The 23,620-nt window shown below is 41.4% G+C and overlaps 1 protein-coding gene across 1 annotated transcript in view; it reads left to right on the top strand.

Moving 5' to 3' along the window:
• The window catches only part of csmd3b (CUB and Sushi multiple domains 3b), a 1,733,930-nt gene that overhangs the window by 1,401,989 nt on the left and 308,321 nt on the right, over window positions 1-23,620 (top strand). Inside the window, exons 23-25 of the mRNA XM_067976258.1 lie at window positions 4,143-4,299; window positions 10,582-10,773; window positions 22,005-22,131. Of these exons, the coding sequence (XP_067832359.1) occupies window positions 4,143-4,299; window positions 10,582-10,773; window positions 22,005-22,131 (476 nt within the window). The remainder of the gene's footprint in view (window positions 1-4,142; window positions 4,300-10,581; window positions 10,774-22,004; window positions 22,132-23,620) is intronic.

Raw genomic sequence — 23,620 nt, 5'->3', positions numbered from 1 at the left:
AAGCACACAGCACATTATGAGTTGACAAAGTTACGGGGTGAATTTCCATGGGAGAACTCTATGGAAATTTACCCTCATGGTGACACTAAAGTTGTTTACCCCGAAAATCTGCAGCCAAATATGCTGGATCCCGGCCTTAAGTGCTAGTATCTGGAATGGCCTTGTGGGGTTGGAGCCTCTGCCATCGACAGGAGACAGGCCCAGGGGCTGGGCTTCATAAGTTGGGAGTTCCTATTCTCCGACCCTCATTTGGAACTTGGCATGGCACCAGAGCAGAGATGCCTGACCTCATCAGACATACCTTGCTGAGATCCAGCAGATGTGGTGTCCGCCTGTGTGCCCGGGCCCCAAAAGATCAGAGTGACCATTTAAAATCATATTTTTAAAATGGCCCTTGAATTAGGATCATCATGGGGGATCTTGGAAAACCTCCCCACCTTGGCTGGCAAGCTTCTGTTGGTGTTTCTGGCACCTTCGGTAGGGGCCATCACAGGTACATCCCCAAACCACCATAGACCCGATTCTGTTGCCCTGTCCCCCAACTCTGATCTTCAGCAGGTTCAGCAACAAGTGCAATCCAGGCTTAACTGTTGAGATTGTGCCCCTGTGGATTTTTCAGGACTGTTGTGTGTGCTACAGATCATTCCATCATTGTGGAGGGAATGAGAAAGATGGAGACCAGGACAGTTGATATATTGGCCAGATATGGTAGTCAAGAGGAGAGCTCCTTCATGAGAATGGCATGAATGTCTTTTGCAACCAGAAAAGGGTTGTCCTCTGTTTTCTCTTCAAGCTGCTACTGCTCCTTTTACTGATCCTCTTGCTGTTTTACTCCTCTTTGGCCTCCTCAATGAGGCCTCTTAGTATGGCTAAGTAGTGCACCACCATGTATATTCAAGGTTCTCCCATATTGATCTAGACACCAGAAGTGTCCCTTCAACATGCCAGTGATGTGCTCAGTGATAACTCTGGTGGCGGCATGGACCTCATTGTACTGATGCTCAGACCATTTTCTGAGGTACTAATGGGTGTCATCAGCCATGGCTGCAGAGGATAGCCTTGATCTCCCGCAAAACCCCCTTAAACTTATCTTTCAAGGTGAAGAGTGCAGGCATGCTGGATTGCCTTAAAATAAAAGTGTCATGAGCAGCTAATTACATGATGTGATGGTTCTGATCATAAATGAGCTGGACATTGCAAAAGTGGAATTCTTCATTGTTGAAATAGATTGCATTGAGCAAAGGAGCACGCATGGCCATGTGAGCGCAATCTGTGACTCCTTGGAATTTGTGGAATCCTACCACTCTGTAAAATTGCGGTGCCTGTCGTGCTGTTTCTCGATGTCCATGGGGAAGTAGATGAAATTACTAACTGTAGCACAAAAACCACCTGTGATTTGCTTCATGCATCTGATGTTAGTGATGTCATCAATGGCAGCCTGCAGACGTCACAGCAGAGAAGTTCAGGGCAGTTGTGACCTTAACACCTGTTGGCAGTGTGGTGCCCCTGGTGGAGATGGTCTGTAGATCTGGTTACAGCAAATGCCATAATTCAGTAAAGGCTTTCTTTGTGAAGCAAAGGCTCCACAGGCACTGCTCCTTGGGGAAGGGGAGGTGGCAACACTTCTGCCTGTTTTTTCTACTGTGGCGTTACTACCAAGTGGGTGCAGTGCATCTCTGGTGCTGCCTGACCGAACTAGCATCCCTCTATTGATCTTCCTCTTCTTTTAAAAAGCAAAGGTTCATGGAGTTGCCTGTGGTAAACCCATTGTGCCCTTTCTGCAATAGGGGAATGTCGGCACAACAGCTGATTTCAAAAAGGCAGATGGTAAAGTTGTTGGCAGCAGCAAAAACAAATAAAAAGTCTCCAAAATTGGTTCAGAAATAAGAATTCTGCAAAGCTTCAACATATGTCAGCTCTTGAAATTTTCTCCCACTTTTTCTGCATTCCTGGACATCCATTTCAGCCCCACGCTCCTGATCTTTGACCACCCAGTACGGAGGGGAGAGGGCAGATCGGAGGACCGTCTACTCCTGTGCCTGGCAAAGATGGCCATTCATAGGTGCAGGATGAGCACGACCCCATGGGTCGCTCTGGCTGGCTGTCTCTCTTTCGTGGTCTTGTCCATGCCCGGATGGTTCTGGAGAGGGAGTATGCAGTGTCCATCAGTACGCTTGGGGCCTTCCCTGACCGGTGGGCTCCGCGGGGAATAGAGTGTCTGGTTGACACAGATAACAATATTATTATTTAGATTTATAAGTTTCCTTTTTGTTTGGTTGGGACTTTATGTTTAAATTATTATATTGATTGTGTCTCCTCACGGAGGGGAGACCTGCAGAATTGTTTTTCTGTTGATGACACTAGGGCAACCCTTACTGGTCAACTCAAAGTAGACATTCCTAGACATCTATTTTATATAGGTGGGAATATGTCTGGATGCTAATGAGGTGGAAATGATGGAAAATGGTTTGAAAGTGTAATTGGCACCTCAGAGCCAGCTAAAGTGAACAGATACTTCTCCCAACCAATTGAAATTATGTTAGAAAATGGGGCAGGTGCAAAAGTCAGCAGAGTTGGGGCAGGGTGGGACTTCAACCCATTTTCCATTTCTGGCTGCTTGTTTTCCGACACCACAATAGGAAGCCAGAAGCCAAAAATTTCGGCTTGTATATTTGTGGTAGGAGTGAGCACTTTAGAGTCAATGGGCTCGATAATTCTGGGGTCTGTGCTGCGCTGGCGTAGATACGGCGGAGTGGGGCTCCCTGGCCGCCTGCAGGCAAACGTCTTGGAATACAGCTCAAATTTCTGGAACGAGGTCATTTCCGGGGTGGGTAGCCCACACCTGTACAGACGCAACAGAGGTGCCTGCCCTGACTACTGGCTAGATCGCAGTTGTGCCATGGTGGCACGTGAGACCCTTATAGGGCGGAAGAGGAGGATAATATTTTTGTTATTTCCCCAAAGGAAAACGTGCATATTAATCTGATAGTAATCATGCCACTCATGCTGGTGGAACTTTTGGAGCCCAAGAAAGTCCATTGTGGAACCTACATCAGCTCCCAGCTGGCAAGGCTTCTGCTGAGCTCACAGAAGGCGTGCTGGCTGGACTTCCCAATGTAGCCCAGGAATGCCCCCAAAGCCACATTTTTGTGTATGGGGGTGGCTGGAAGACTTACCTGCTCTCCCTCCAACAGGAATTTTGGCCATTACCTGTATAGAGTGGAAACCTGGTGGACCCAAGTTTCACCCCAAATTGCATGCCCCCATATGGGCATTGTACCCATTTTGCGCCCATCAGAATTTTTTGGTCAATGCCTTGGTTGTAACTGAATAGTCTCAATTATGCTGTGTAGCTCCTCTTTGGCAGATTTTAAGAGCTCATTACTCATAGATGATGACAAAAAAACTGTTTTGAAATCATAACAATCTTTACCATTCATTTTTACATCTTTTTATAACGTGAAGTAAATAACAAACTTTTCCATCTGGTCTTATTCTGCTTAAGATAAAAGTTACCACAAGTAGACATCATCAACACCCTTTCCAATTCCACAGGGGAATTAGTTGGAAGCATTTTATTTCAAAAAAACTAGAGATAAATGCTATTTAATGAGAGAGCCAGGATAGCCCATTAAGCTACTGGTAGTCAAAAAGTAAAGTGAACAAAAAAACATTCTTGTACAAAGAGAAAAAGGTTACGTAAGTATTACAAAGGGAATGCCAGAATTTGTGCTGCTGGGTTGCAGCAGTTTTAAAATGATCTAATTATTCCATTGTTCAGCAATCTCCCTCTACATCAGAGACCTTTCAGTGCCATCGTAATGATTTCTGAAAGCCACAAAAGCATGATGGAAAGAGGATGAGCATAGACAGCCCTGTGGAATGGCAAGCCTTTTCAAACTAGCCCTGATGTTTTTAGTTTCAGCTTTGAGTTTTGTTCACAGAAAGGATTTTCATGTTTTAGTACAAGTTTATATTCTTAAGGGGCCAATTATCGTCTCTGCCCCATGCCATATCAGAAAGTTAACATAATCTAATAGTTATATGATGCTTATATTGCATTAGTTCTATTTTGCTCACATTTCTGCATCTGTTACTTTATCGAACAGTGAAATGATCTGTCAATTTGTCTTCTTTGTTAGATATATGATGGAAAAGACAGTTCTGCTCATCTTCTGGGGGCATTCTCTGGCACTGGGATGATGGGATTGACTTTGAGCAGTACATCTAATCACCTGTGGTTGGAGTTTAATACGGACTCTGAAGCAACTAATGAAGGTTTTCAGCTTGTTTACACTGGTGAGTGCTTCAACCGCCTTTGTGGTGTATGGTCAAGGGAGCTCATTATATTGTTTTTCTTGTCCAAGAAACAGATTTTAGACAATATAAATTCTATGCACAGTTGAAATTTCCTACCATTACAGTTACTCACTAATTCTCAAGTGGTGTAAATCAATTATTAAGAGCACAATTGCAATAGGTCTGCTGTTATGTTGCGCAGAATTGTTTATTTATTTTCAAAGAGAAAAGGTGATTAGAGCATATCCTGACCCTTTGTTTAGCTCCAGTCAAAAACTAACAGGTTATGTGATAGAATATATCTCTTTCGTGTGTTGAAACTGCTTGAAAATTAAAGAATTCTTAAATGGGTATTGTCTTCTTCAAAGGGTCTTTGGAAAATCTTGTTTAGTTTATGGGTGAGAAGAGCCAAACGAGCTATGCACCTCTTTCATCGTGGTAATGTTCGAGTTTGCCTCCTGTAGGCAAATTAAAAACCAGATGGGGGCACGGCAGGGATTGGCATCATGTTCTGAGGTTTGCTTTGCTGCTGATGAGAATTTATTGAAAGTCTTAATAACACAAATTATTAATGCCTTCAAATCATAAAGCACAGAAATAAAAGGAAAAAAAATGCACTTTTTTTTAAAAAAAGAACTTTTGTTTGTGTGGTTTACAATTTAGAAACTTTCAGGCAGCCCACTCAAAATCCCACAGTGTGACAAACTTAGACGATGTAATGAATAAATTATACAACAATAGATTTCAATGCAATTAATATCATTGTTTGTCAGCAAACAAACAAATGTTTTCTAAATATTAATGTAATCTGAACTTGTATAAGATCATGATTATTGAACAGAATTTCCTGACAAGTAGTCAAATACTTCTGGATTTCTGGGGTTCTATTCAGAAAATCAGCCAAAGAAGGATCGGGTCTGCGCTGCACTTCAGGACTTAAAAGAAAAGTGACTGTAGTTTTTGGGGTCAGGTTTCCACTAGTTATATCAGCGCAATCCAGGCAATTTCGGCCAAACCAGCTCAAAAGATTGAGGAATTTTAAATGTAAGTGAGCTACACCTAAAACTACTTAGGCTCATGTTTTCCACTACTTAGGCTCATGTTTTCCACGATCTTTTACGCTGGTTCAAGATTCAATTCGCCTGGATCAGGCCCTGGCCACCTTCCCAGGTCGAAACTGCCACCTATTGCTCTGGTTCAGGAAGTATCTTCAAATTCCACTCATTTTCTTCGGTGCATAGACGCTAGTCGGTCATTTTAAAAGATTTTCACATCAAAAATATTTAATTTACGACGATACTGACTAGTATATACCAATGAAACTATTAAATGGTTCAGTACAGTCTTTTTAAGACACAGTCAGTGACTTTAAATCAGGTTATTCCGAAGTGCAGGACTGGACACCCTTATTAAAAATGTTTATTTTTTATGATAAATCCATTTTCAGTTGTAGTAATAAAACTGCACCGGGTTACCACTCTTAAATACATCAAGGATTACGCTGCCCGATTGCGATAGTTCATGGAAGATTTTACATTTGTGATGATGTAAATGAATTTCAGCAGAAACTTGAAGTGTAACCTAACCAGCGCAATTTCAAGCATATTTTGGGTGCAATTTCCCTATTGCGCCCGAAGCGGAAATTGTACCCCTTTTGTTTTGTGACTTAACTGTAAAACTTCTCGTGCCGAACTGACAATTATTGTAGTCACAAAACTACCAGCAACTCTCACCTGTCACTTTGCCCACATTAAAGAAAGAACTTAGATTTACAGTACATTTCATACCCTCAGGTTGTTGCAAAGTACATCACAGCCAATGAATTTCTTTTGAAATATAATCACTTGTTGTATGGACAAACACAACAGCCAATTTGCGCAAAGGTGTCATAAACAATAAATGAGATAAATAACCAGTTAATTGTTTTTGATCATGTTACTGAGGGAGAATTGTAGGCTGGGACACTCGGAAAACTCACTGCACTTCTTCCCGAAGTGCTGTAAGACCTTTCATATCCACTGGAACAGGAAGGCAGGGCCTTGATTGAACATTTCATTTGAAAGATAGCACCTCTGACAGCATAGCATTCTCTCAGCATTCCACTGAAGTGTCAGCCTGGGCCTAGAGCGGGGATTGAACCCACAATCTTCTGATTTAAATGCAAGAGTGCTACCAACTGAACCAAACAACTAACTTCATCAGCCTTTAAAAACCTGGATATTTAATCGTGATTATTGAACAGTTCAATTCAGGAAGCCCTTAATCGTTTATCAGGAGTATTAGAATCCAGGGCTGTACTTCACTAGACAATTCTATAACTAACTATAAATAACCATTTATTCATTCTCCATAACATTACAGTATGGCCAATTAAATAGCAATAGATGTCAGGTATAGAGTTTGTGATGGTTGACTTGCGATTCAAGGGATTGAAATTTTTAATGGGGTGTCCATCATTTTCTTGTTTTCTGAATGAAACACTAAGAGAAAAATTGACTGTTCCATGTGCACTATTTCCTCATGTGGGGGTGGAGAACCTCCAGTGCTGCAGAGTCTTTGCTCTTGTTACTGTAATGTAATTTTAGTAAAACACTTCCCAACATCAGCATGATAAGAAATTCACAGAAATGGGAAGGTGTGCCTTTGGATTTTTGGAAGTGTCTGGGTGCCGTCATTACCACAGCTGACCTTTAGGTGGAAATTAAATTCAGAGCCATGACTTGTAGGAAATCAGACTTAGAGAAGACTGACCAGAACAATTGGAAATTAGATTGTAATGTATTTTCATTGCAATTGTTCTTTGGTTAGGGCACATTGACATACATGTTGCATACCTGATGCGTTACGCTGGTGAGTAAATGTTACCAAGTTGCTGAAGTTGCAGATAGCCCCAGGGATTTATTTCAGGCAGTGACAGCGGTGCTATGATTGCAGCTGTGTATACCCATTGTGTTAGTTCCTGGTGAATTTTCATTGTGTCACCAAGGCTTTGACAGTTTCGATGGGGTGAAGTGTCCTTCAAGTGCTTAGCATACGATTTATGTGGAACTGTTGGCAGTGGGTCAGAAACAGCGATTAGGCTTCAAAGAATTTGTTCTGGTTCAGCCTCAGATAGTACATGTTTAAAATACAATTAGGTTCACTGCTATATTATAAAAAGACTACCCGTTTAAAACAATTGAAATTTATGCAAATTGCCATTTCACGTGCAGAATTCGGTTGGAATAAAAGCAGGCGCCATCACATTCCACACAAGTGAATACTTTTGTAAGTTGTATTGTAGCTAACGCACAACAGAGGTAGTGTGTTCAACTGAAATTGTGTGATTTGATCAAAGATAGTTGAACTCATTGGGGATTATGCTGTGGGCATAATCATAAAAAAACGCAATACATTATTATGTTAATTTCATTTATAATGACATCCAGGCACTCCACAATTTCATTGGCACACACCTTCTCACTTGGATGAATTGTTCCTTACCATACTGCTATTTGCAGGTATTTTACTAAAATTAAAAGAATGTAATATAAAGAAAAGAAAGACTGGCAGTTATGTTGTGCCTTTTATTACCTCAGGATATCCTAAAGTGTTTTACAGTCAATTAATATTTTTGAAGTGTAGTCATTGTTGTAATGTAGGAATCGCGGCAGCCAATTTGTGCACAGCAAGGTCCCACAAACAGCAATGTGATAATGACCAGATAATCTGATTTTTTAGTGATGTTGGTTGAGAGATAAATATTGGCCAGGACATCAGGGCGAACTCCCCTGCCCTTCTTCCTATTTGACCCTGAGATGTGCTTCCGACCCCATATCTGCTCCATCACCAAGACCGCCTACTTCCAGCTCCACAACATCTCCCGTCTCCGCCCCTGCCTCAGTTCATCTGCTGCTGAAACCCTCATCCATGCCTTTGTTACCTCCAGACTGGACTATTCCAATGCTCTCCTGGCCGGCTTCCCATCTTCCACCCTCCATAAACTTGAGCTCATCCAAAATTCTGCTGCCTGTATCTTAACTCGCACCACGTCCCTTTCATCCATCATCCCTGTGCTCGCTGACCGACATTGACTCCCGATCCGGCAACGCCTCCATTTTAAAATTCTCAGCTCTGTGCACTGCACCTTAGGAAGGATATATTGGCCTTGGAGGGAGTGCAGCGTAGATTTACTAGAATGATACCTGGACTCCAAGGATTAAATTACGAGGCGAGATTATACAAACTAGGGTTGTATTCCCTGGAATTTAGAAGATTAGGGGTGATTTGATCTGAGTTTTCAAGGTATGAAGGGGAACCGATAGGGTAGATAGAGAGAAACTATTTCTGCTGTTTGAAGAGTCTAGCACTAGTGGAGATAGCCTAAAAATTAGAGCCAGAACTTTCTGGAGTGAAGTTAGGAAACACTTTTACACACAAAGAGTGGTAAAAGTTTGGAACACTCGTCCGCAAACAGCAGTTGATGCTAGCTCAATTGTTCATTTTAAATCTGAGATTGATAGATTTTTGTTAACTGAAGGTATTAAGGGATATGGGACTAAGGCGGGTGTATGGAGTTAGGTCACAGATCAGCCATGATATCATTGAATGGTGGAACAGGCTCGAGGGGCTACATGGTCTACTCCTGTACCTACGTTCCTATGTCATTCTTGTTTTCAAATCCCTCCATGGCCTCGCCCCTCACTATTTCTGTAAGCCGCTCCAGCCCTACGACCCTCCAAGATCGCTGCGCTCCTCCAATTCTGGCCTCTTGCGCATCCCCGATTTTAATCGCTCCACCACTGGCGGCTGTGCCTTCAGCTGCCTAGGCTCTAAACTCTGGAATTCCCTCTCTAAACCTCTCCGCCTCTCTACCTCTGTCTCCTCCTTAAAACCTACCCCTTTGACCAAGCTTTTAGTCACCTGTCCTAATATTTCCTTATGTGGCTCGTGTCAAATTTTGTTTGATACCGCTGCTGAGAAGTGCCTTGGGATGTTTTACTACGTTAAAATTGCTATAAAAAAGGAAGTTATTGTTGTTGTTGATAAATAGTCACCAGGACATCAGGGTGAACTCCCCTGCTCTTCTTCGAAATAGTGTCATGGGATCTTTTACGTCCACCTGAGAGGGCAGACGGGACTACGGTTTAACGTCTCATCCGAAAGACATCACCTCCGACAGTGCAGTACTCCCTCAGTACTGCACTGGGGTGTCAGTCGAGATTTTTGTGCTCAAGTCTTTGCAGTGGGACTTGAATCCACAACCTTCTGACTCAGAGGTGAGAGTGGTCCCACTGAGCCACAGCTGACAAGAAATGTCGAGAAAGACTCTGCAGCACTGGAAGTAATGTCACATGTGCATAAAAGGGAATTGTGCGCATGCAACAGTCAACAAACAGGTTTTATGAATTTTGCAAATAAAAAAAAATCATCTTAAGATTAGACTGATTTAAATATGATTGAATAGCCATATGAGCAACCTACTGCCTTAGCATACTTACTATAAGAAACAGAGTTGATCTTCAGCCTCCTCCTTCAGTCAAACAAGAATTCCTAAGATGGCTCAGATGTAAATGTGCCACCCAATGAGGAACTTAGCCATACAGGAAGGGACGGTTCCAGGTGCGGTTCCTGATCTTGGCTGTAGCAGACCTCTAGATAGTCTCTACCTCTGGCCAGGAAGGGGAAAAGTTTGCCAGGGTTCTTACTCTGGATTGCTTTGTAATGACTAGTGCTGGAAAGTGGCTGTGTGTAGACATCAGATGAGGCCAGGATCAGGCTCAGCTGTGATACCCTCAATGATCAAATAGCTTATCAATATTTACCAGCAAAACTTGCACACAAAAAGCACCCAAGCACAAGTTATCACCTCCAGGAGAAGACTTGCTAAAATGAATATGTTTTTTAAAAGGCTGCACGTGTAGACATCTAATATTCTTCAATTAAAAATTTGGTGAACATAAAGAGTTAAAGAAACAATAGGGATAACCAACTGAATTAAAATAACAAAGGCTATTTGAATAGACATTAAAAGAGATTATTGCCATAAGCCATTTTACATTGTATAGGAGCATGTCTTACCTCATAAATAATTTGACACTGCAGTGTTTATTAAGTTTTACTTTTCTATGTGAAAATTCATTCTGACTTAATTTTTTGGTCAAGTGGATAAATCTTTGTTGTTTCTCAAGTGGCTCATCTCTGAATTTTGATGCTATATGCACTGACATTTCCATTCGTGCTGTCAAGATTAGATGTGTTGTGGTTCAGTGAGTTCAGTTTGTTCTGTGCCCCCTGTCACAGGTTTTGAGCTCTCTCACTGTGAAGATCCCGGTGTGCCCCAGTTTGGATACAAAATCAGTGACCAGGGCCATTTTGCTGGCAGCACTATTTCTTATGGTTGTAATCCAGGTTACACTCTACATGGAAGTAGCATCCTGAAATGTATGACTGGAGAAAGAAGAGCCTGGGATTACCCCCTTCCATCATGCATTGGTAAGGAACATACTTGGTTATTTTGAATCCTTATCAATTTAGAGGAGAAAGTCCTGTGACATTTTATAGAAAATATATGAAGTGCAAAATATTTGGCTGAAGCATATAGTTTTGCCATTAACTGGTGTGACCACCCCAAGTTCCAAAATTTATCATAAATCATTGAGGGATATGAACCACAAAACTATAATTTATGTTTACATGTTAATGCTATGATATCCTACATTCATATAAAAACATTGATAACTTTCAATGTATATTATTTTAAATCACATTTTTGTTGGGAATCAAATTGTGTATATACATGTGATTCTGCTGTCAATTACAGTTATTATCAACAAGTTACTTTCATTTTGTTTGACATCAAAATGACAATCATTTAGGAACTTACTGCATTTTATGTACTTAGGTAACACAGGAGTTAAACCATTGAATGTATGCTTTCAAACTCAGGGAATGATTCTTGTCTCGATAATGAAGGTGTCCTGTCTCTGACAGTAAAGTGCCCAAAGTCAAATTACTCATTAAAGATGAGCTTGATCGTTCTCAGCCTAGTTGCTGGTTGCCCTCAATAAAGAGCGCTAACCATCATTCAACTCGAGCTGCACAGGACAGTTCCATCAGAAAGTCTGCACAGATAGAAGGTGTCGGGAAAAGGAAATATTACACTGAAAGAACAGTGTACGTCTAAAATTGGTATTATTGGAGCAATGTAGAAGAAGGTCAAAAAATCATTTAAAGCACATTGTATGTGTGACAAGCAAATGCTTAATGTCAGTGGGCTGAACAAGAAAAGAATGTTCAGTTTTGCTGCAGTTAATGAGTACTGCACCCTTCAGGATTTTAAAATGAAAGTTTTTAAATCATAAATCTTGAAATAGGAGTGCAGAGATGGGCATATTACCTGGCTAAACTTTTACTGATATTTAATCAAGCAAGTTAAATCAATTTTATTGCAGGGTAACTAGGGCAGAGGATAAAAAAGCAACGCATTACTGCAGAGTGATGTTTATTTTACTGAAGTCTGAAATAAAAAGTCAAAGTATATTACATTTAATGAGAGCTTTGCCTTGAATGTTGAGGTGTGATTTCTCAACAAAAATGTTGTCACTGAAACATGTAGGTTTAAAGCCCAAACATATTCATACTCTCTCATAATGATATTAGAAGCTGCAGGTGCCAGTTAGTAATTGCAATAAAAATCAAATGTGGTGTGATGCTATTTTTTAATAAATTGAGTAATATTACAATGAAACGTGTAGATTTTGTCCCACAGCTGTGATTGCATTCATTATTTGTTTGTGCATACAAGTGCACAGCTTGAACAACAGATGAGGCACCTACAAAGACATTTTCTTGGTTGCAAGATGGCAGTTTACTTCAAATGCAAAAAAAAATCTGCATCATCAGACCAATAGTACAGTGCGTTTGTGGCCCTAACACACTCCTCTGTGCCCTGTTGGTTCCCACATGGTTTGTCACTGATCTCAGCCAGGCCATCTGAAGATATGCTGATGCACAGCTGAGAAGTTTTCCATGCGCAGGGATGAAAAAAAGAGGGGCAGTGTACAATCTCTGACGCCTCTTATTGGCCAATCACAGCTTAGTACTGGCAGAAGCCTGCATAAAGGTGACCTACCCACTCTCTTAGTTAGGAACAAATGAATAGCATGTAGGAGAACTAAGTCAGGCAGAGAAATATTTTAAGAAAAATGGAGGCAATTTCAGTTTACAAAATATGTATAATATGAGTGTTGTGCAGTAGCGAGGATCAGTGGAGCCATTAATTATCGCCTGCATGTTAATAAAGTAAATATAGTGATTAACTGAGCAGTTCTGAGTTTGTAAATGCTACTAAATAACAGATGCTGATTTAATATACCAGCATCATGTTTTTCGGTAATCAGCTAGACAGAAATATTTTAGATGGCCTGCCATTATTCTTTTTGATGGTTTATGCTTTTTGCATATTTTTGACATTTCAGTTAATAGATCAATCTTTTCTTTTCCCTGGGACATCATCTCATCCAATTTAACAATATAGGTAGTCATATAGAATCATAGAAAGATTACAGCACAGAAGGAGGCCATTCGGTCCATCGAGTCTGTGCTGGCTCTATGCAAGAGCAATCAAGCTAGTCCCATTCCCCCATCCTTTCCCCGTAGCCCTGCATTTTTTTTTCCTTTCAAGTACTCATCCAGTTCCCTTTTGAAGGCCATGATTGACTCTGCCTCCACCACCACCTCGGGCAGTGCATTCCAGATCCTAATCACTTGCTGTGCAAAAACATTTTTCCTCATGTCACCTTTGGTTCTTCTCCAATCACCTTAAATCTATGTCCTCTGGTTCTTGACCCTTCTGCCAATAGGAACAGTTTCTCTCTATCTACTCTATCTAGACACTTCATGATTTTGAATACCTTTATCAAATCTCCTCGCAACCGTCTCTGTTCCAAAAAGAACAACCCCAGCTTCTCCAGTCTATCCACGTAACTAAAGTCCCTCATCCCTGGAATCATTCTAGTAAATCTCTTCTGCACCCTCTCTAAGGCCTTCACACCTTTCCTAAAGTGCGGTGCCCAGAACTGGACACTACTCCAGTTGTGGTCAAACCAGTGTTTTATAAAGGTTCATCATGACTTCCTTGCTTTTGTACTCTATGCCTCTATATATAAAGCCCAGGATCCTGTATGCCTTTTTAACCGCTTTCTCAACCTGCCCTGCCACGTTCAACGATTTGTGTACATATACCCTCATATCTCTCTGTTCCTGTACCCTTTTTAGAATTGTGCCCTTTAGTTTATATTGTCTCTCTTCATTCTTTCTACCGAAACGTATTACCTCGCATTTTCTACGTTAAATTTCATCTGCCACGTGTCCGCCCATTTCACCAGCCTGTCTATATCCTCTTGAAGTCTATCACTATCCTCCTCACTGTTCACTACACTTCCGAGTTTTGTGTCATCTGCAAATTTTAAAATTATGCCCTGTACACCCAAGTCCAAGCCATTAATATATAATAAGAAAAGCAGTGGTCCTAGTACCGACTCCTGGGGGACACCTTCCGCCAGTCCGAAAACCAACCGTTTATCACTACTTTCCGCTTCCTGTTACTTAGCCAATTCTGTATCCATGCTGCTACTGCCTCTTTTATTCCATGAGCTTCAATCTTGATGACAAGCCTATCATGCGGCACTTTATCAAATGCTTTTTGAATGTCCATATACACCACATCAACTGCATTGCCCTCATCTACCCTCTCTGTTACCTCATCAAAAAACTCTATCAAGTTAGTTAAACACGATTTGCCTTTAACAAATCCATGCTGGCTTTCCCTAATCAATCCACACTTGTCCAAGAGACTGCAAATTCTGTCCCGGATTATCGTTTCTAAAAGTTTCCCCACCACCAAGGTTAAACTGACTGGCCTGTAGTTGCTGGGTTTATCCTTACACCCTTTTTTGAGCAAGGGTGTGACATTTGCAATTCCCCAGTCCTCTGACACATCCCCGTATCTAAGGATGTTTGGAAGATTACAGCCAGTACCTCTTCAATTTCCACCCTTACTTGCCTCAGCAGCCTAGGATACATTCCATCTGGATCGGGTGACTTATCTACTTTAAGTACCGCTTGCCTTTCTAGTACCTCCTCTTTATCAATTTTTAGCCCATCCAGTTTCTCTGTTTACTGAGACTCTTGCAGCATCTTCTTCCTTGGTAAAGACAGATGCAAAGTACTCATTTAGTACCTCGGCTATGCCCTCTGCCTCCATGAGTAGATCTCCTTTTGGTCTCTAGTCGGTCCCACCCCTCCTCTTACTACCCGTTTGCTACTTACACACCTATAGAAGACTTTTGGATTCCCTTTTATGTTGGCCGCCAGTCTATTCTTATACTCTCTCTTTGCCCCTCTTATTTCCTTTTTCACTTTCCCTCTGAACTTTCTATATTCAGCCTGGTCCTCACTTGTGTTATCAACCTGACATCTGTCATACGCCCCTTTTTTCCGTTTCATCTTACTCTCTCTCTCTTTTGTCATCCAGGGAGCTCTGGCTTTAGTTGCCCTACCATTCATTCTCCCTCATGGGAATGTACCTAGACTGTACCCGAACCATCTCCTCCTTAAAGGCCGCTCATTGTTCAATTACAATTTTGCCTGCCAATCTTTGAATCCAGTTTACCTGGTCCAGATCTGTTCTCATCCCACTGAAATTGGCCCTCCTCCAATTGAATATTTTTACTTTGGAATGGTCTATGTCTTTTTCCATAGCTATTCTAAACTTATGATACTATGATTGCTGTTCCCTGAATGTTCCCCCACTGACACTTGCTCCACTTGGCCCGCCTCATTCCCCAGAACCAAGTCCGGCAATGCCTCCTTCCTCGTTGGGCTGGAAACGTACTGGTCTAGAAAATTCTCCTGAACACACTTCAAAAATTCCTCCCCCTCTTTGCCCCTTATATTATTACTATCCCAGTCTATATTAGTTGAAGTCCCCAGTTATCACTACTCTATAGCTCTTGCACCTCTGTAATTTCCCTGCAAATTTGCTCCTCTATATCCTTCTCATTAGTTGGTGGCCTATAGACTACGCCCAGTAGTGTAATGGCACATCTATTGTTTCTTAACTCTAACCAAATAGATTCTGTCCTTGACCCCTCCAGGACATCCTCTCTCTCCAGCAATGCAATATTCTCCTTAATCAATACTGCCACCCCCCTCTCCTTTCTTTCCTTCCCTATCTTTCCTGAACGCCTTGTATCCAGGAATATTTAGTATCCAATCCTGCCCTTTTTGAGCCAGGTCTCCGTTTTCGCCACAACATCATATTCTCATGTGGCTTTTTATGCCTGCAGCTCACCAACCTTGTTTACTGCACTTTGTGTGTTTACACACATGCACTGCAAACCAATCTTAGACTTTCTTGTACTCTCTCTTAGTCTGATCCCACCTAATACTGTACTATTACTTGCTCTGGTGCTATCTTTCTGCCCTAGTCCTTTGTGCATCTTGTTTCTCCTTTCCAATGCTACATCCTGGTGCCCATTCCCCTGTAAATTAGTTTAACCCCACCCCCACAGCACGAGTGAAGCTCCCCACGAGGACATTGGTCCCAGCTCCGTTGAGGTGCAACCTGTCTGGCTTGTATAGGTCCCACCTATCCCAGAACCGGTCCCAGTGCCCGAGGAATCCTACACCATCACTCCAGTCACGCATTCTTCTGCTCTATCCTCCTATTTCTATACTCGCTATTGCATGGCACCAGGAGTAATCCAGAGATTACTATCTTTGAGATCCTACTTGTTAATCTCTTTCCTAACTCCTTAAAATCTGCATGCAGGACCTCATCCCTCTTTCTACCTATGTCGTTGGTACCGACGTGGACCACAACCTCTGGCTGTTCACCCTCCCCCTCCAGAATGTTCTACAGCTGCTCAGAGACATCCTTGACCCTGGCACCAGGGAGGCAACATACCATCCTGGAATCACATCTGCGGCCACAGAAATGCCTGTCTGTTCCCCTAACTATAGAATCCCCCATCACTATTGCTCTCCTGACCTTTCTCCTCCCCCCATCCAGCTGAGTCACCCATGGTGCTATGGTCTTGGCTCTGGCTGCACTCCCCAGAGAAACCCTCTCCCCCAGGTTAGAGAGCGAGATGCCCTCAGGGGACTCCTGCACTACCTGCCTGGTCCTCCTTGTCTGCCTGGCGGTCAATCTGTCCCTCTCTGCCTGCACTCCCTTAAGCTGCGGGATGACTACCTCCTGAAATATGCTATCCACGTAGCTCTCAGCCTCGCGGATGCACTGCAGTGACACCAGCTGCTGCTCGAGCTCCGACACCCGGAGGGTTAATTGTTGTTGGTAGTGGAAAAATAATTTTTTCAAAATAATTCGAACAAGTATCCCTTTTGGCCACTAACCAGATTGATTTTGTAATCTTCATTAAACTTTCATGATTTTTCATTTTGAATTGTGTTTGAACAGTGAAGAATGCAAAAGATGCCTTGAGAAGTAAATGGGTGGTTCATTGGTTCATAAGGAGTAAGTGTTCCAGATGCATGCTCAGATATCATAGCAACAAGGTACTTGCTCCACACTAATGGAGTTCTAATAAAGATAAAGATTGCAACTTTCCAGCTGTCGAAGTACTTGGGATTAATTGTGTCACCCATAGCCAAACCATCAATAAAAAATGACCCTGCTTAAGAATTGCTCATGTGAGTCCATCTGATCAATAAAAACCTTTGAGGAGAACGCATGTTTCTTATGGATTATTCTTGTATTTTGATTTAAGATATTGGGCCAGAATCTGCTGTCAAAATAACGATGAGGCTAATAGCGCTCGCTGTTATTTATATGTAAATGGCACAGCAACTTCAGGCAAGGAGCAGATGTGCAGTTAAATGCAAATATCCAAAGGTTGCTGTACAAGTTGCACCATACCGCTGTTAGCTTTGCGAAAACGGTATCTTGCTGTCTACCTCACCATTGACATGCATTGAATGTCATGACGTTGCTGTATTTGCGCGGTAGATACGAACTAAACCTGCTGTAGATATTTAGGGCTAGTAATTAGTAGCACAAGTAACCTTTTAATGACATGATAATTATTAATTACTGCCAATCAACCTCTCTGGCATTGGAAATGAACTATTACAAGTGTGGAGTCTCATTTTTCGGGGAGATTTTAAAAATTTAATTTTTTTTCTTAATTTTCCTATCTGTCTTTTTTTTTCTCTTTCAATCCAATCTTTCTTTCCCTCTCTTTATTTTTCTTTTTGTACCTAATCTGACATTGATTTCACCCACTATAATTCACCCTCCTTCTCAGGCCTTCCGCTGTTAATCTCTCAATCCTTAAATCTCAACCTTTAACCAAAAAGGTGGTTGCCCTGTTCACTCCGGTCCCAGATGCTCTACTTCCCTCGCTGTGCCGTTATCAGCTCACACTTTCAGCAACTTTGTGGGCAAATTTTTTTTGTGCTGAATGGTGAAGGGGCAAGTCTAATTAACGGCAGATGCCTTTAGATGCCCTTCTACAGCAAAATGTGGCCCATTGAAATATTAATAATTAGAACCACTGGAACAGAGCAAAATAATGATTAAAAACAAGCAGCACACTTTATTGATACTATTTAGGTTTCAGTTACATTAGATTATGGGGTTCTGTTACTGTTACAAGGTTGGGGTCTTGTTTTAGATATTCTCCTGGATACAGCAGTGCTGGTCACTCCCGTAAGCGGTCTGATCATCTTATGTTTAGGAGTGTGCCGTATTGCCCAATATCTAACTATACAATAGTATAACCAGGTTTTTGATGCTGGGCTGAGAAAACTCTGGGTAAGATGAGGCCAGATATCAATCATTAAGCTGCTTTATTTCACAGCAAATGGACATACAATGAACATACAGAGTAATAGTTATGGTTGGACTTATTTTGTTCAATCAGTGCAACTTATCTTCACATAATTATACAAATTAATGAACACACTACACTTCTCTATATCAGTGGCTTGTCTTGCATGACCTAAACAAAATAACTTCTAATTGCCCTCCTGCATTCTAATCTGGTGAAAGCCTGCCCAAGCAGCTTTCTGTTCTATAAACCTGACCATCAGTGAGTGTTTCTCACTGATTGTTAAATGCGTGGCTCAAAGAGTGGTGTGGGAGACAAGTGTTTCAATTCATGAGGCACTGGCACCAGTATTGGGGAAAGAGGGAACTGTTCCATTGGCTGGGACCAGTCCTGGCAAATCGAATATCCAGAGTGTAGATAGGGCTTTAAATTAAAAACAGTGGGTGGGGGATTCAGGTAAGGGTAAATTTATAAATCTGAAGAGAAAAGTCAAGGCCATAGAGCAGTGTTGCGATTTGGGTAAAGATAGGCAGACTGTGTCAGGAAGGGACAGAGAGTTTAACAGCAATAGTGCATCAGTGAATAAGGTCAAATCAAGGAAAAGTGGTAAAAAGTCAAAATTAAAGATACCTTATCTGAATGTACAAAGTATTCATAACAAGATAGACATATTAATGGCACAAATAGAGATAAATAGGTTTGATCCAGTAGCCATTACTGAGACGTGGTTGCAAAGTGACCAAGGTTGGGAACTAAATATTCCAGGGTACTTGAATGTTCGAAAAGACAGACGAAATAGATAAGGAGGGGGAGTAGCCCTGATAATAAAGGCTGATGTAAAGACAGTCGTGAGAAAGGATCTTGGCTGAGAAGATCAGGAAGTAGAATCAGTATGGGTGGAGATAAGAAATAACAAAGGGCAGAAAATACTGTTAGGAGTAGTTTATAGGCCCCCTAACAATAGTTATACTGTTGGACAGAGTATTAATCAAGAAATAAGAGGAGCTTGTAACAAAGGTAATGCAATTATTGTGGGGGACTTTAATCTTCATATAGACAAGGCAAATTAAATTGGCAAGAGTAGTTTGGAGGATGAATTCATGGAATACATTCAAGACAGTTTCCTAGAACAGTACGCCATGGAACCAACCAGGGAACAGGCCATTTTAGATCTTGTCTTGTGTGATAAGACAGGGTTAATTAGTAATCTCATAGTAAGGGATCCTCTGGGGAAGAGTGATCATAATATGATAGAAATTCACATTGAGTTTGAGAGTGACATACTTAAGTCCGAAACTAGAGTCTTAAACTTAAACAAAGCCAATTACGTAAGTATTAGGGGCGAGTTGGCTGAGGTGGATTGGGAAATTGCATTAAAAGATATGATGGTAGATAAGCAATGGTGAACATTTAAAGAAATATTTCATAATTCTCAATGAATAGGCATTCAATTGAAGAATAAAACTCCACAGGAAAAGTGATACATCAGTGGCTAACTAAAGAAATTAAGGATAGTATTAGATTAAAAGAAGAGACTTATAATGTTGCCAAGAACAGTAGTAAGCCTGAGGATTGGGAGAGTTTTAGAAATCAGCAAAGGATGACCAAAAAATTGATCAAGGGGGAGAAAATAGAATTTGAGTGTAAACTCGTAAGAAATATAAAAAACGGATTGCAAGAGCTTCTACAAGTATGTAAAAAGGAAGAGAGTAGCCAAAGTACATGTTGGTCCCTTCAAGGCTGAGACAGGAGAAATTATAATGGGGAATAAGAAAATGGCAGAGATGTTAAACAAATATTTTGTATCTGTCTTCATCTTGGAAGCCACAAAAAACAAACCAGAAATAATGGGGAACCAAGGGTCCAATGAGAGTGAGGAACTTAAAGTAATTAATATTAGTAAAGAAAAAGTACTGTAGAAATTAATGGGACTAAAAGCCAACAAATCCCCTGGACCTGATGGCCTACATCCTAGGGTCCTAAAAGAGGTGACTGTAGAGATAGTGGATGCATTGGTTATGATCTTCCAAAATTCCCTAGATTTTAGAACGGTCCCAGTGGATTAGAAGGTAGCCAATGTAACACCGTTATTCAAGAAAGGAGGCAGAAGGAAAACAGGGAACTCCAGGCCAGATAGCCTGACTTCAGTCATCGGGAAAATGCTGGAATCCATTATTAAGGACATGGTAATGGGGCACTTAGAAAATCATATGATTCGGCAGAGTCAACACGGTTTTATGAAAGGGAAATCGTGTTTGACAAATCTATTAGAGTTTTTTGAGGATGAAGTTAGCAGGGTAGATAAAGGGGAACTGGTGGATGTAATATATTTGCATTTTCAAAAGGCATTTGATAAGGTGCCACACAAAAGGTTGTTACACAAGATAAGGGCTCATGGAGTTGGGGGTAATATATTGGCATGGATAGAGAATTGGTTAATGGGCAGAAAACATAGTAGGAATAAACGGGTCATTCTCAGTTGGCAGGCTGTATCTAGTGGAGTGCCGCAAGTATCAGTGCTGGGGCCTCAGCTATTTACAATCTATATTAATGACTTAGATGAAGGGACTGAATGTAATGTATCCAAGTTGGCTGACAATACAAAGCTCGGTGCGAAAGTCAGCTGTGAGCAGGACACAAAGAGTTTGTAAAGGGATTAAGTGAATGGGCAAGAAGGTGGGCAGATGGAGTATAATGTGAGGTTATTCACTTTGGTAGGAAGAATACAAAACAGGATATTTTTGAAATGATTAGGAACTATTATATGTTGGTGTTCAGAGAGATTTGGGTGTCTTTTGTACATGAAACACAATGTTAACATGCAGGTACAGCAAGCAGTTAGGAAGTCAAATGGTATGTTTGCCTACAAGAGGTAAGAGTACAAGAATAAGGAAGTCTTGGTGCAATTGTACAGGGCTTTGGTGAGCCCACACCTGGAGTACCATGCACAGTTTTGGTCTCCTTACCTAAGGAAGGATATACTTGCCTTAGAGGCGGTGCAGCAAGGTTCACTAGATTGATTCCTGGGATGAGAAGGTTGTCCTATGAGGAGAGATTGAGTAGAATGGGCCTATACTCTCTGGAGTGTAGAAGAATGAGAGGGGATCTCATTGAAACATATAAGATTCTGAGAGGGCATGACAGGGCAGATTCTGAGAGGCTGTTTCCTCTGGTTGGAGACTCCAGAACTAAGGTATATAGTCTCAGGATAAGGGGTCGGCTATTTAAGACTGAGATGAGGAGGAATTTCTTCACTCAGAGAGTTGTGAATCTTTGGAATTCTCTACCTCAGAGGGCTGTGGATGCTGAGTCCTTGAGCATGTTCAAGACTGAGATCGATAAATTTTTGGACTTTAGGAGATTCAAAGGCTATGGGGATCGGGCAGGAAAGTGGAGCTAAGGTCGAAGATCAGCCATGATCTTATTGAATGGAGGGTCCATATGGCCTACTCCTGCTCCTATTTCTTATGTTCTATCTCTCTTTATCTCCCCGTGTTCACAACCAGAGAGGACGGCTGGGTGGTAGGGGGCGGGTGGGTGATTATGCCATATAACCCTTGCCGAGCACCCAGGATCAGAGACTTCCCAACATGATGAGTGTGAGGTATTAACTGCTAAGTGGGCGAACAAATTGTTTATTTTTTTTTATTTACAGTCTTTGAGGAAACAACGTCAATGCCGAGCTCAGTTGCATTTTAACCACCTTTTGTCTGTGTTTTTTTTAAAAACTTGTGTGAATGCACTTTGCTTTAAAAGCTCAACATTCCATGTAACTCAATTCCAAATTCTTTCTGTGGAAAAATGGCCAAAAAATCCCAAACTGTTACAGTTACCAAAAAGTTAGCTGACATGATATTATTTCCCTATTAGCCGAATGTGGAGGCCAGTTCAAAGGTGAATCATCTGGAAGGATCCTATCACCTGGTTACCCTTTTCCATATGACAATAATCTCCGTTGCATCTGGACAATCGAAATGGACCCAGGAAATATTATCAGGTAATATAGTATTATCAGTGAACATATCATGCAAGAATAACGCAAAGTGTCCAAAGTGGTTGTAATTGTGTGTTAATTGGCAGATTACTGTTGAGTGCATTATTATTCATTTAAATGTGTGTATTTTTAAAGCTGTTGCAATTTGATAATTATTTCTCAAAGAATTGTTCAGTAATTTTAGTTGTCTCTTATGCATATGCATTTCTAATGTTTAAAAATTGCTTTAGTTTAGACATATTTCATAAATGGTGATTAGATGTTTTGCTGATAATCAAACATTTTTCTGTTGTTGTTGAGCACACTGGAATGCATTAAATCCCAATTACATTAGCCCGTTATCAACAATTAGACTATTTGTGATGTCTCCTCAAAATTGAAAACAATTGGGACATAATGGGCTCAATTTTGAAATGTTGGCGGGTTGGTAGCGGGGGGTTGGGGGGTGAAGGTGCGCATGGCAAACCCGAATTTAAAAAAAACTTATCTTTTCCAACACGATCGCGGTGTAATTGATGGTGATTAAAGTTGTTTCCTGGTTTCGCGTCCAGCAGCCACCCTGATGGACGGCTGGCTGCCGACAGGAGCTGCAGCGCCAAGGGGGGATCGAGGAGAGCAAGAGACAGAGAGAGAAACGTCATCCGGTGCTGGAACAGAGACTGGAGGATGCTGAAGATCGGGGGTGGGGGGGGGGGGGGGGGGAAGAGTGGAAGATCGGGGGAGGGAGACTGGGAGATCGGGGGGTAGAGGGGGAGAGGAAGACATCGGGGGTGGGGGGAGAGGGATATCGGAGAGGGAGATATCGGACATCGAAGCAGGGTGGAAAGGTAGGTTTATTTTGTTTTTTAACTTTGTGCAATGGTTTTTTATTTAAATTATTTCGTTTATTTTTGCCTAATTCGGTCCTTCACGCCTGGTTTCGCCAGGCTTTAATTGCCGGCGGGAATTCTGAATTCCTGAAGCGCGCGCGCACACAGGTGCATCTGTGGGGAACCCAGAAGTCGGCGGGTTGGAGCTGGCTCCCGAACCAGCTCGGGATTTTCGCAGCTCCCCCGCCCCCAACGCACCTGCAGTTTGATTTTAAAATTGAGCCCAATATGTTTTGAGTGTTAATTTGTTGGACTCAAATAGATTGTGTGCTCACATTTTGCATGCTGGAATCTTTTCACTTTCATATACGGTGAGCCATTTATTATTATACCACACTGCAACATTATCGATTTATCATCATCCTGTGTATGTGATAGTCTATTTATTATGTTATATTATGCCACCATCCATTTATTATTATACTATATTCTATCATAACCATTTATTGTTTTACACTTCTTTAACATTTATTATCAAAACATGTTGTGTAATAATGACTTATTATAACATTTCAAAACCTTCAGCTGATTGTCTGCGAAGATCTGGTGCCACATTACATTGAGGGGAGAGATTCATAAATGAACACTAATTCACGTAGACCCCACAACAAAGCTGGTGTGGA

The sequence above is a fragment of the Heptranchias perlo genome, chromosome 3 (genome assembly GCF_035084215.1).
Source record: "Heptranchias perlo isolate sHepPer1 chromosome 3, sHepPer1.hap1, whole genome shotgun sequence".
Lineage (NCBI taxonomy): Eukaryota > Metazoa > Chordata > Chondrichthyes > Hexanchiformes > Hexanchidae > Heptranchias > Heptranchias perlo.
The sequence above is the reverse complement of the archived record's forward strand: the minus strand, read 5'-3'. Positions and strand labels throughout refer to the sequence as shown.